The 13,414-nt window shown below is 49.8% G+C and overlaps 1 protein-coding gene across 1 annotated transcript in view; it reads left to right on the top strand.

Moving 5' to 3' along the window:
- The window catches only part of LOC146799803 (proteasome activator complex subunit 1-like), a 170,950-nt gene that overhangs the window by 138,351 nt on the left and 19,185 nt on the right, over window positions 1-13,414 (top strand). The window contains exons 8-9 of the mRNA XM_085627485.1: window positions 11,508-11,575; window positions 11,704-11,758. Of these exons, the coding sequence (XP_085483611.1) occupies window positions 11,508-11,575; window positions 11,704-11,758 (123 nt within the window). The remainder of the gene's footprint in view (window positions 1-11,507; window positions 11,576-11,703; window positions 11,759-13,414) is intronic.

Raw genomic sequence — 13,414 nt, 5'->3', positions numbered from 1 at the left:
GTTTACAAGGATACAGGATAGAATCTCCCTGCTTAATACACACATTAGGGTATTCCATACTAAATACTGAAAAAAGATACAAACTTGACTAAATAAAGAGGGGTAGGGCCATTATATCCTATCCATTTGTATCTATACCGGAACACCTGCTACTAAAGGGATCCGTGGGTTGTTTAAGGCATTTTTAACTCCTAGATACCGCAGCAGAGAAAATATCCAAAGTGCTTCCAGGAATACATGGTTTTACTGGAGCGGGGTTTGCATCTCTTCTCAGTGTTTTGTGTTGTAATGCTCTCTTAAAACATCTGCCTGACCAGTTTAAGCAGCGGGGGGGGGGGGGGGGGGGTAATAGTGGCAGAGGTTAAAACCATCTAAATAGCACCATCAGGTGTGCCCTGGACGCTGCAGAAACTACTTTTCGGGGGCGTCAACACTAGTATCGTAATCTGGCATCACACCTGGCTCTGCATTTGGAGATTCAAGCCTGAAGTTCAACAGCATTTGATCAATCTGCCCTTTGATAGGAACTGGGTTGATGAAATGCTAGAGAAAATTAAAAAGACACAGGCATGGCCAAGGCTATGGGTGCCCTCCAGTCTTCCACACCTAAAAGCTCCTTTGGAAGACACAATACATGGCTAGTTCCAAAACCACCTCTCCTGAGACTACCTCTTTCCATCAGAGACGGCAGCAACAGGCCTTCCAGCAGTACACACCACGGGGCTACAGCAGGGGTGGTTAAATAGGTAGGGACAAAGGGGGCTCTCGCCATCAAAATTTGACTCTGCCCAATGCTCTCAAGTGGAGGATCTATTGGACGGTCCAGTGTTGGTAAAAGCCAGCATACATCTCTCTCTGCAGTTGTCATGTGATGCAGATTTGTTGAGTGCACTATCGCCAGGGAGGGTCTCCTGGCGCTGAGCAGGTGTGAGTCTAGGCAGGGCGCACTATCACCGAGGAGGGTATCCTGGCGCTGAGCAGGCGTGAGTCTAGGCAGAGCGCACTATCGCCAGGGAGGGTATCCTGGCACTGAGCAGGTGTGAGTCTAGGCAGAGCGCACTTTCGCCAGGGAGGGTATCCTGGCACTGAGCAGGTGTGAGTCTAGGCGCACCTAGGGTCTAGTGGGAATATTCAAAAAGCCAGGTCTTCCACTTTTTGCGCAATTCAAGAAGTGAGAAGGAGGCACTTACGTGTAGCGGCAGTTGATTCCAAGGTTTAGGAGCAATGTAGGAGAAGGCTTGACTGTCAGATCTGTTTTTCCGTATGCGTGGGATTTATGCAAGGAGTCTGGACGAGAGGAGGTGTCTGGAAGGTTTGTGAAAGCAGATGTGATTGTTGAAGTATGCTGGGCCCATGTTATGTAGTGCCTTGAAAGTGTGGATTAGGAGTGTGAACTGGGAGCATGTGGAGCTCCTACAGGTGTGGCGTGATACAAGTGCTTCTGCTTGGGACTGATTCTGGCCGACATGATGTTCTGGTGAGTTTTTTGTTGATCCCGGCATAAAGGGTGGTTCGAGGAATGTGGGCTGCTGAATTCATATCTGTGCATAGATCGCCGCCTAGTGTTGGGTCCGGATGTTTGCACGTTGTTGTCCTGGAAGAGTCTTCGAAGTATCCTGGGATAGGTGACTCCTCCCCTGGACTACAGTGCGCATGGGCATCCTCTCCATCCTCAGATTGTTTTTTTCCACCATTGGGTTCGGATGTGCTTATCTTGACTCAAGTTAGGAAAAAAAAATTCCAGGCCAAAAGGCCTTTAGTTCGCGTCGGTACTGTCCACGATCGGTATCGATAGTATCTTTGTTAGTTTACTAACTTCAAGAACAACTTTTTCGCATCTTACCCGACCATCGACCCGACATCGACGATGGAATCGTGGACACCATTCAAGCGGTGTCCTGTATGCAATGCGAAATATCCCCATGTCGACGTCCACCCGGTGTGCAACAAATGCCTTTCACCGGATCACGACGAGTCCACATGTATGGCCTGTGCCCGATTCCGATCCAAGGAGACTCTCCGGAATCGACGAGCAGCGAGACTTGAAGCGCAGCAAGCGGCACCGGCCCCGACCAACATCTTCAGCTCCGAGGACGAAGATGTCGAAGACGTGGAGAACCTACCCTCCAGCCCCGCTTCCGAACACGACTCCGGGTCGGAAGACATCGAAGAACGACTCTTTCACAGAGATGAAGCCGACACCGAGGTAGGAGACTACGATGAGGCCTTAGGGGCCGAAGAGAGTAGCTCCGGTGACGAGCAAGGCCTACCCGTACAGACTGAGGATATCCCAGTGCGCCAGTCTATGGCTCCGGTCGAGGGATCGCCTTCGGGCCTTACCCAAGACCTATCCCGCAGTTCTTCGGCCCCGCCCTCTGGCCCGGCCTCGGACATTCAGCGGCAGCCATTACTACCCAAAACGGCTGGTTTCCCTTCTTCGAAACCGAAACCGAAAGCTGTATTGGTTCATCAGAAACCGAAACCGAAAGTGACGCTGGTCGGATCGAAGCCCACCACACCTTTGACGCCAGCCAAACCCGTCGGCACCGACCGCACCAAACGAGACTTCGGTGCCGAGCTTGCAGCGGCCGACATCGGCACCGACACACGGAAAAAGACCTTCGGTAACGCCAAACCTACTCGGCTCCCGGCACCGAAACAATCGGCTCCGGCCACAAAGGTCAAACTGGCTGCTGCATCTCACACCGCTTCGAAAGCAGCACCAAAGGCACAATCATCGACGCCGTTGACGGCTACTACCTCTCCTCGGCTCGATGACCCAGTGGCGCCGAAGAAGTCCACGCCCGCCTCTACAGAACCGGTCGGCGCCAAAGAACCGGTGGCGCTCCAGGTGCGGCAAGTTGCAGCGTCCTTGCAACGCATCAAAGACAAGGCAGTCCTCCAGGACACGTCAGGCTCCGAGCCGAAAAAAGCTCAAACAGCTTCTCCGGCACCGGCCAACATCACTTTTGGCCTGCCACCATCCACGGCCCCAAAACTGTTCCAAATCAGAACACGTGTCACCCACACCACGATCACACCTGCCGAACGCTCTCCTGCAGAGACGTCACCATCACACATCATCGATGCCGACACCGGCAGAATGATGCTCCACAAGAGGAGAATAACTTCCGAGCCATCTTTGGACTCCTACCGGATCCCGCTAAAGAAAAAGCTGCCAGTGGCTTCGGAACCAGTTCTTTACGAACCTCTCCATTCCTCTTACCAAGATCCACAGTCCTTCTCTCCCACACACTCCGAAACAGACGTTTTGGAGGACTACATAAGTTACCTCGTCCCCTACCCCGGAGAGATGGACCCTGAAGGCCAACAGGACCCTGACCAAGCTTGGGATGACCCTGTAGACCCGGGTGCACCTATGGATACACAGGACCTGCAGCTATATGGAGAAAAAACGTCTCCCACAGAGGACACTGCCGCATTCAACGCCCTCATTGAACGTGCTGCGGCCAATCATGGTGTGCAACTCCACTCTGACACCGTCGAGGACGACTTTCTCATGGATACTTTCGCATCCTCAGAAAGGAATATCAAAACTCTACCCATGTTGAAAGGTGTCCTCAAACCAGCAAAGGACATTTTCAAAGAACCCACCAGGGCAAGAGTAATAAACCCCAGGATCGACAAGAAATACAGGTCGGCGCCTGGGGACCCTACCTACATTAGAGGCCAGTTACCTCTGGATTCCATAGTAGTCGCGAATGCTCGCAAACGGGCACACTCGCAAATGACAGGGGATGCTCCTCCCCCGGACAAAGAGTCCAAGGTACTAGAGACCTCCGGCAAACGGGTTGTAGCCCAAGCAGCTAACATATGGCGTATTGCCAATACTCAGGCGCTCCTAGCTCGCTACGATCGCGCACATTACGACACATTAGAAACATTACTCCAACATCTCCCTGACCAATTCAAAGAGGGAGCAGAGATCCTCATCAGGGAGGGACAACTCCTCACAAACGCATCCATTAAGTGTGCACTGGATGCCGCGGATACAGCTGCCAGAGCCATAAACACTAGCGTCATGTTGCGACGACACGCCTGGTTACGAATCTCCGGATTCAAACCTGAGGTACAAAATAACATCCTCAACCAGCCTGTCAACCCCGACTACTTATTCGGGCCAGAGGTTGACACCACCCTAGAAAAAATAAAAAAGGACACAGACACTGCAAAGTCCATTGGGGCTCTCCAAACGCAGTCCTTTCGGAGCGGCTCCTTTCGTCGCCCCGGAAATAGAGGAGCAGGTAGAGGACAGGGGTCACAGCAAACCTACAACAAGGGAAACACACAAAGTTCCTACGATAAAAACACCCGGGGTGGATATCGTGGCTCAAGCACAAAGGGCAGAGGACGCGGATACGGCAACACCAGGTCCTCCCCCAAGAACAAACAGTGACGCCCTCTCCCTTCCTCCCGACCACATAACACCTGTCGGGGGAAGGCTACAAAGGTTCCTGTCCACGTGGAACTCCATCACCACGGACAGGTGGGTCAAAGATATTGTCAAACACGGTTACTGCCTAGAATTAACCTCCACTCCACCCACAATACCTCCAAAACACCGTCCTATGTCCTCAGAGCACTTAACGCTCTTACAGCAGGAAGTGCTAAGTATGCTACTAAAAGGCGCAATAGAGGTCGTACCCGTCCACGAGCAAGGTATGGGGGTGTACTCCCTGTACTTTTTAATACCGAAAAAGGACGGGTCACTCAGACCTATACTAGACCTGAGACCCCTCAACCGCTACATTCTCTCCGAGCATTTCCACATGCTCACCCTACAGCAAGTCCTCCCGCTGCTCAAACAGGGAGACTTCCTGGCCACACTGGACCTCAAAGATGCGTATTTCCACATACCCATTCACCCCTCACACAGAAAATACCTCAGGTTCACTGTTCAGGGGCAGCACTACCAATTCAAAGTCCTTCCCTTCGGCGTGACAACAGCACCCAGAGTTTTCACTAAGTGCCTAGCTACTGTGGCTGCACATCTACGGAGGCAACACATACACGTCTACCCTTACCTGGACGACTGGCTTGTTCAAGCAAAGTCAGCCCAGAAATGTGCCAGCCACATGTCCCGCACCATTCACCTCCTTCACAGTCTGGGGTTCTCACTAAATTACCCAAAATCACATCTCCAACCCGCACACGTACAACAGTACCTAGGTGCGACCATAGACACTCTGGCGGCCACAGCTCAGCCAAATTTAGTGAGAATCAACAGCATGCAAATGCTGATTTCCAAGTTCAAACCACAACACTCCCTTCCCGCGCGAGTGTTCATGCAGTTGATAGGCATGATGGCCTCCTGCATTTTCATAGTCCCACACGCGAGACTACATATGCGCCCGCTTCAGGAGTGCTTAGCACGTCAATGGAATCAGGCTCAAGGACAACTAAAAGACCTAGTGTTGGTGAGCGGTCGGGCATACAACTCTCTGCATTGGTGGAATCCACAAAACCTTTGCAAGGGCCGACCGTTCCAAGAGCCTGTTCCACAGATAATACTGACAGCGGACGCGTCTCTCCAGGGATGGGGAGCTCATGTACTCAATTACACAGTGCAGGGACTATGGACAACACAACAAAAGAAGATGCACATCAACCTTCTAGAACTGATGGCAATCTTCCTGGCTATGAAAGCATTCAAAGTACACTTGTGCAACAAAGTCGTGTTGATCCGGACGGACAACATGACCGCCATGTACTACATACAGAAGCAGGGAGGAACACACTCTCCACAGTTGTCTCATCTGGCTCAGAGCATGTGGAAGTGGGCCATTCAGAGGAACATGTTCCTCATGGCGGAACACCTCCCCGGCAAGGACAACCAGATGGCGGATCTGCTCAGCAGACACAGCCACCAGATGCACGAGTGGGAGTTACACCCATCAGTACTCCAACCGTACTTCCAGCAATGGGGTCATCCAGAGATAGACCTATTCGCCACAAGCGAAAACGCAAAATGCCAAAGCTTTGCCGCCAGGTTCCCACATCCGCAGTCGCAGGGCAATGCGATATGGATGAACTGGTCCGGCAGATTTGCGTACGCTTTTCCCCTAGCGCCGTTGATACCGCTGATGGCTCGCAAACTCAGACAACACTCACTGACACTCGTCCTGGTTGCTCCAATGTGGGCACGCCAGCCATGGTACACCACCATTCTCGAACTTTCCGTGGTGCCGCATCAAAGGCTGCGGATCAAACCCGCGCATTTGACGCAGAACCATGGAGAGATTTAGCACCCAGATCCGCAACAGCTGAACCTGGCAATCTGGCTCCTGAAGTCCTAGAGTTTGGCTACCTAAACCTGCCACCTGACTGTATGGACATCATTAAGGAGGCCAGGAGACCCACTACCAGAGCTTGCTATGCAGCCAAATGGAAAAGATTCGTCATTTATTGCAATAATAATGACATTAACCCGCTAGACGCATCCATCCAAAACATAATTTGTTACCTCTTACACCTATACCGATGCAATCTGGCATACACCTCAATACGTGTCCATTTGACCGCAATATCAGCCTATCTCCAGAACAGGCGGCACCTCTCTTTATTCAGAGTGCCGGCCATCAAAGCATTCTTGGAAGGACTCAAACGAGTAATTCCTCCAAGCCACCCACCAGCTCCAATGTGGAACCTCAACTTGGTCCTCACACGCCTGATGGGTCCACCCTTCGAACCTCTACACTCATGCGAGATTCAATTCCTCACCTGGAAAGTAGCTTTCCTAGTAGCGATCACTTCTTTGAGGAGAGTTAGTGAACTCCAGGCACTAACCGTTCAAGAGCCATTTATACAGGTTCACGCCAACAGGGTCGTAGTACGTACCAACCCCAAATTCATGCCCAAGGTGATATCGCAGTTCCACATGAATCAAACTATTGAACTGCCTGTTTTCTTTCAAAACCCACAAACTGTCGCAGAAAGAGCACTCCATACACTAGATGTGAAGAGAGCCCTCATGTACTATATCGACAGGACTAAGGTCTTTAGGAAGACTAAACAACTTTTTGTTGCCTTTACCCCACACCACAAAGGTAACGCCATCTCCAAAACAGGTATAGCCAGATGGATCGTTAAATGTATTCAAATTTGCTATCAAAAGGCTAAACGCATATTAACGATTCCCCCACGAGCCCACTCAACACGTAAGTTAGGGGCCTCCATGGCTTTCCTGGGAAACATCCCTTTGCATGATATATGTAGAGCAGCCACCTGGTCCACTACACACACGTTTACCAAACACTATTGTGTAGATGTGCAATCAAAACAGCAGGCAGCTGTAGGACAGGCTGTTCTCAAAACTCTTTTTCAGTCCGCTGCAGCTGGCACTGGTAGCCGCCGCTAATAGGAGGTACTGCTATGTATTCTATGCACAGATATGAATTCAGCAGCCCACATGCCTCGAACTGAATATGCTACTTACCAATATGCATCTGTTCTTGGCATGTAGGGCTGCTGACATTCATATCGCCCTCCCTCCTCCCCGGTGCCTGTAGCAGCTGCAGCTCTCAGAATTACTGTAAGCATGGTCATCACTTTCTGTATCTACTCCATCACTGCCACAATGGCGAAAAACAATCTGAGGATGGAGAGGATGCCCATGCGCACTGTAGTCCAGGGGAGGAGTCACCTATCCCAGGATACTTCGAAGACTCATCCAGGACAACAACGTGCAAACATCCGGACCCAACACTAGGCGGCGATCTATGCACAGATATGAATGTCAGCAGCCCTACATGCCAAGAACAGATGCATACTGGTAAGTAGCATATTCATTACCGGAGTCCAGCTAGCTTGTGACCAGGGCATGTGTGACAGTTTTCCAGATGCTGATTGGAAGCCGTTTGAATCTCTTCCTCAGCCTACCAGGGTATGGAAGCATGAGGTGGTGACAGCATTGACTTGGATGATCATGTCGAGTTTGCTGACGATGATCCTGAGGTTCTTCACATGGGTGGTGGGTGTCAGTCCTAGCACTGGTGAAACTGCAACAGCCTTTTGTAGGGAAGGCGTTTTCTAAACCCTGTCATGCAAGTCACCACTATCACAGACGCCTCAAATGGCTGGAGAGCACATCTCAATCTCACTACAGGACAGGGAGTGTGAGCGCCACATCAACAAGGATATCACATCAATTGCCTTGCGTTGCTAGCAAGCCAGTTTACCCACCAAACCTTCATCCTCTAATTCGGTCAAAGTCGTACTAGTTAGGACAGACAACATGTACTATGTAAAAAAGCATGGCAGCACTAATTCTTTAGCCCTCTGCCCTCTAGCTCTGAACATCTGGCATTAGGGACTCCCGACCCTGCATTATTATGATGGTGAAGTACCTTCCAGGAGTGGACCAAGACCCTGTGTACTTGCTCAGCAGGATGCACCAACAAGTCCATAAGGGAGAACTCCACCCACAAGTCCTCCACATCCACAGTGAGGGCGCCCCACAAATAGATATATTGCCACACCTGAAAAGGCAAAATGCCCAGGCTTCGCCTCCAGGTAACCACATTCATGGTCCCTGGCCAACGCACTGTAGATGTACTTGTCAGGGATATTTGCTGACACTTTTCCGCCCCTTCCCACTCCTTCCATTCATAGTGTGCAAGATGTGGCAAACTTCTCAGACTCTCATCATCATAGCCCCCACCTGGACCAGGCAGCCCTGTTACTAAGCACTCCTAGAATGTCTGTCAATCTCCACGAGAAGCTTCCAAATAGGTCAGATCTTCTCACCAGGAACTGAGGCCAGATCAGGCATCCAGAACCCAAGCAATGTAATCTAGTGGCCCCGGCAGTGGAGGTCCCAGGGTTCGTTTATTTAAGTGTCCCACAAGAATGTAGGGACATTTTGTGCGAGGCCCGTAGGCTAACTACACAAGCTTGGGATGCACTCCAGTGGAACAAATGTGTCTCAAGGAGAAGTGTGGCTCAATGGTCAGAGCGGCAGACCCTGATGCAGAGGTCTGGCCCGGATCAGGGTTCAATTCCCGCCTCGGCGGGTCTTGGGCTCAATTTCCCCGGACCCGATAATTCTCGCCTCAGTGCCTATTCTAATCATGGGTCCCACTCTGCAACTCTGGGCAATAGCTTGCTTAATCTCCACAACGGCCCCAAAAGCGCTAGGATGCCTGGCTTCACCTTGGGGGTGCCCAGGAGTGGGCACTTCACAGGGAAAGGCCAGGAAGGGTTCCACAGCGGTATGTGCACAGCGCCTGAGAGACCCTTTTGGGGGTGTGCGGAGCGCTATATAAATGCACTACATTTACTGCTGTATTCCTATTCTCCTGGACCCGTTAAAACCTACTGTCCAGGTGATATGCTACTTACTCATCTCCAGACCTCAGACTTTGCTTACACTTCCACATGCCTTCACTTTGCTGCTGTAGCAGCTTACATACAAAATAGTAGGCACTCCTCCCTCTTCTATATACCAGTAGTTAAGGATTTATGGAAGGCCTAAACAAAGTCATCTCAACCCCTACCCGAACCACAAAGTAGTCCTTACCTGACTTGTGCGGCCCCCTTTTCGTCCCTTCCACTCATGCCCTTTCCATTACCTCTCCTGGCTTTCTTATTGACAATTACCTCTCAGGCGCATTAGAGAACTGCAAGCACTCACTTCACAAGAACCCTTCGTTCAAGTGCTTAATGACAGCCGAGAACTCAGGACAAACCCTAAGTTCCTGCCCTAGGTGGAATCCCCTTTCCACCTTAACCACGCAATAGAACATCCAGTGAGAAAGAGGGCGCTACACACTCTAGATTTTAAATGTGCTGTCGTGTATTACATTGGCTGGACTAAGCCTTTCCATGGGTCAGACCAGCTGTTTGTGTCCTTCACAAAGCCTCACAAGGGTCAGCCTATATCCAAAACAGGTATCACTAGATGGATATTTAAATGTATTCAAACCTATCACAAAGCCAAGGGAGTCCTCCCTGTTACACTCAGAGCACACTCTACACAAGAGGAGGCGTCACCTATCGCCTTCTTAGGGAACATTTGCCTAGCAGACATATGTAACACATCCACCCGGTCAACCCCACACACATTTACCAAACACTATTCTGTGGATATCCCCGTTAGACAACATGCTATGATTGGCAAGACGATCCTGAGGACCTTATTTCAGACATCTGCATCATCCACACCATGGCCACCACTGGAAGGAGCTACTGCTTTGCAATCTATGCAGAGCATGTGTATCGACATCAACACATGCTATGAACAGAACATCTTACCCTGAAAGCACATGTCTTTGTGGCATGCAGTGCTGTAAATTCACATGTGCCCGGAAGTGTGTGGTTCTGATCACAGATCTCTTTTCTTTTCCAATCAAGCTCCATTCGTAATACCTGTGTACACCACACTCTACTCGCCACTCCATGCTACTCTCACCCGCTGTGCAAAAAACATTGAGTCTGTGCCCATGTGCATTGCCAGCTAAGGTAGGAGTCACTATATACCTTGTGAATCGAAAGGCTTCTTTGAAGAAGAACAACGTGAAAGTGTCTGAGCCCAACACTTGATGGCAGGAGTATGCAAAGCATGTACATCTACAGCACTAGACGCTAGAAAGAGATGCTTACAAGGTCAGTAACATTTTCCATCAGATACCTGAGCCTGCAATATGTCTATCTTGAAGGATGGTTTTATTGTCAGTAGGTTCTATATATCCTGCACAATCACTCTGCTGTCTGAGCTGTGTATCCCAAGGTGTTGCTCTGATATTTTAGACCCAATATTTAAATCGGGAAGCACGGCCTGTATATTGAGTAATCCCAGCTTGGATCTGCTGGTAGTAGGCCACGGCTGTAAGCTTTATGAAGCTCAGTGGACCACTCCGTTCAAGTGCAGACCTTTTTACTTGTGGGCATCTTAAGGGAGTCTTTGCCTACTTAAGCTTGACACTTCAAGCTCTTTGAAATCGCACTACTGTGGGAGACCTAAACTCAATATATCCACATATAGACAGAGTTTTGTAATACGTAGCAACAGGTAAGAGAGTAAAGCTTTTTAATTAGTGATACCCCCAGAACAGCGACATGAAAAACTGTTCTTCTTCACCTATCAGAAAATACAAATGTTCAACTATTATAACATAGATCTTCTCATGCAGCAAGGAGACAGTCTTGAGCCATGGTGCAAGGCACATTTGAGACACCCAGGAAGACAAGAGATCACAAGAAACAAAATTTCACCATGTAAACTTTAATGTTCTCTGAAAACTTACTATTGTCTCAGCCTACATGCTTGTTGTATCTTGAGTGACAGCAATGGTATCTTTCCTAATTCTGGAAACATGGTATAGCCTGAAGACGACCTCTTCCGTCATAGACTTAAGCTTGTATGGTCTATGTAAGCTGAGGCATAGTGCTTCTGCGAGATGTGTGTGCTCCAGATCCTGAAGAAGGGCTGAACTGTCCAAGTCTGTAATTTCTATATATTCCAAGACATGTCTCTGTCTTTTCTATAGGAAAAAGTGTTCGAGTTGATGACAGGCATTCGCACCAAGCTGGAGAGCTTCCAGACACAGATTTCCAAGTGAGTTTTGGATCCATTGTAAGTAACAGAAGGGGCCGCTGGGGTCGAGGGTGGCTGTGGATTTGGTTCCAGATGTAAGTAAGGGTGTTGTAGCATTTTGTTAACCCCTTTCCTTTTACTTTTTTCAGGTACTTTTTAGACAGAGGGGATGCAGTGGCCAAAGCAGCGAAGCAACCACATGTGGTGAGTCCAGATCCTCCGCTCTCCGGGGAGAAAGTCAACCCACCCTTCAATGCCCATGTAGACTCTGTAGATCCCATAGTACACAATTGAACATATATATTCTTAACTACTCCTTTGTCTCCGCCACTTTGCTCCAGGCTCATAAGATATCCTCCTAGTTGTAGACTTGAGTGATGAAAATTTGCACACAAAAAAGAAAAAATAGACACAAAAATGGAATGGAGCGCTTGGCTCCAGTGTACATTGGCAGCAACCACGCTTATTGCACCCTTAATATGCTCCAGTGCTTCACCAGATCCCAATCATTTTCCTTCACTTTGAAGTACTGAAAGCTTTTCTTGATTTAAATTTAAATCCATGCTCGTGCCACCTCCTGTTTTCTCTGCTGAGGCGCCAACAACAAACTGGGCAATGCTTAGGCGCCAATCCAAGTGTCAAAAGATGACCTACGCTGTTGGTGGCTCTGATGCCTGGGGTTCTAGCTTGTCTAACGTTACCAGTGTCTTCCCTAAGGACCATCTACCGGTGACTACATAACACAGAATTGAGCAAGTGCAGCAAAAGCTGAGCAGGACAGATTTGAAATCCAAAGTCTCCTTTGGGGCATATTTACAATAGAAGTGACGGAGCGCGACATTAGCCTTCTTAGCTTAACGCCACTCTCCGACACTTCTGAAACGCAGGGCTGCATCATATGTACAACACTATGGTGCAGCCCTGCATTTCCCCCTGCGCTGGCGCTATATTTAGCTGCCTAGTACCAACGCAGACACCCTTGCACTGTAGTGCAACGGTGTCTGCATTGAGGGAGAATTTGTTTATGTGCAGGAAGGTGTCCCTTCCTGCACATAAACAATCTTTAAATGGTATTTTGTAACTTGCATGGCGCTGCTTAAGGCAGCACACTCAGAAGTTGCAAAACGTTGTTTTTTTTTAATGATCGTGTGCATGAAGGGACACCTTCCTGCACATAAACAATCAATGGCGTTTCGCTGTTTCCATGTGTGCTGCACATCGCAGCACACATGGAAACAGCAACAACGAGGAGAAATTAAACAGTTCGAGGCATATGAGCTGCAGTTTGTACACTTAGCATAGATCGCCATCTGGTGTTGGGCCCGGATGTTTGCAGTTTGTTTTTGTTCTTTGGACAGTCTTTGGAAGTCACGAGTTCGGTGACTCCTCCTTCGGTTCGTAATGCGCATGGGCTTCGGCTCCATCCTCAGATTGTTTTTTTCCGCCATCGGGCTCGGATGTGATACTTCGTGCTCCGGCTTCGAACTTCTACGGTTCCAGCCTCGACGGAAAATCCTCGTTTCTTCGAGTTTCTTCATCATCATCTTCATCTCTCGAAGCGGCACTTTTCTCCATCCCGTACATCGGCACCGGCCTTCGGGCCCTCCTCGACTCCGGCCCCGCCTGCAAGTCTTTTCGATCAAAGAAGACCATCCGGGATCGAAGAGCTCGACGCACCATGGCGCACTCATCGTCCGCAGCTCCACCGGACATCTTCGGAGACGACGCCGAAGCTTCGGGGCAACTACACACCGAGCAGGAGGACGACGTCGTCAGCGCTTCCGAGGCCGACGACTCCGACGTGGAGGACATCACACCGGCGCAGCGGGTCGTGAGTACTGTACCCCCTCCCACCCCCGC

This window comes from Triturus cristatus, chromosome 9 (assembly GCF_964204655.1).
Source record: "Triturus cristatus chromosome 9, aTriCri1.1, whole genome shotgun sequence".
Taxonomy (NCBI): Eukaryota; Metazoa; Chordata; class Amphibia; order Caudata; family Salamandridae; genus Triturus; species Triturus cristatus.
The sequence above is the reverse complement of the archived record's forward strand: the minus strand, read 5'-3'. Positions and strand labels throughout refer to the sequence as shown.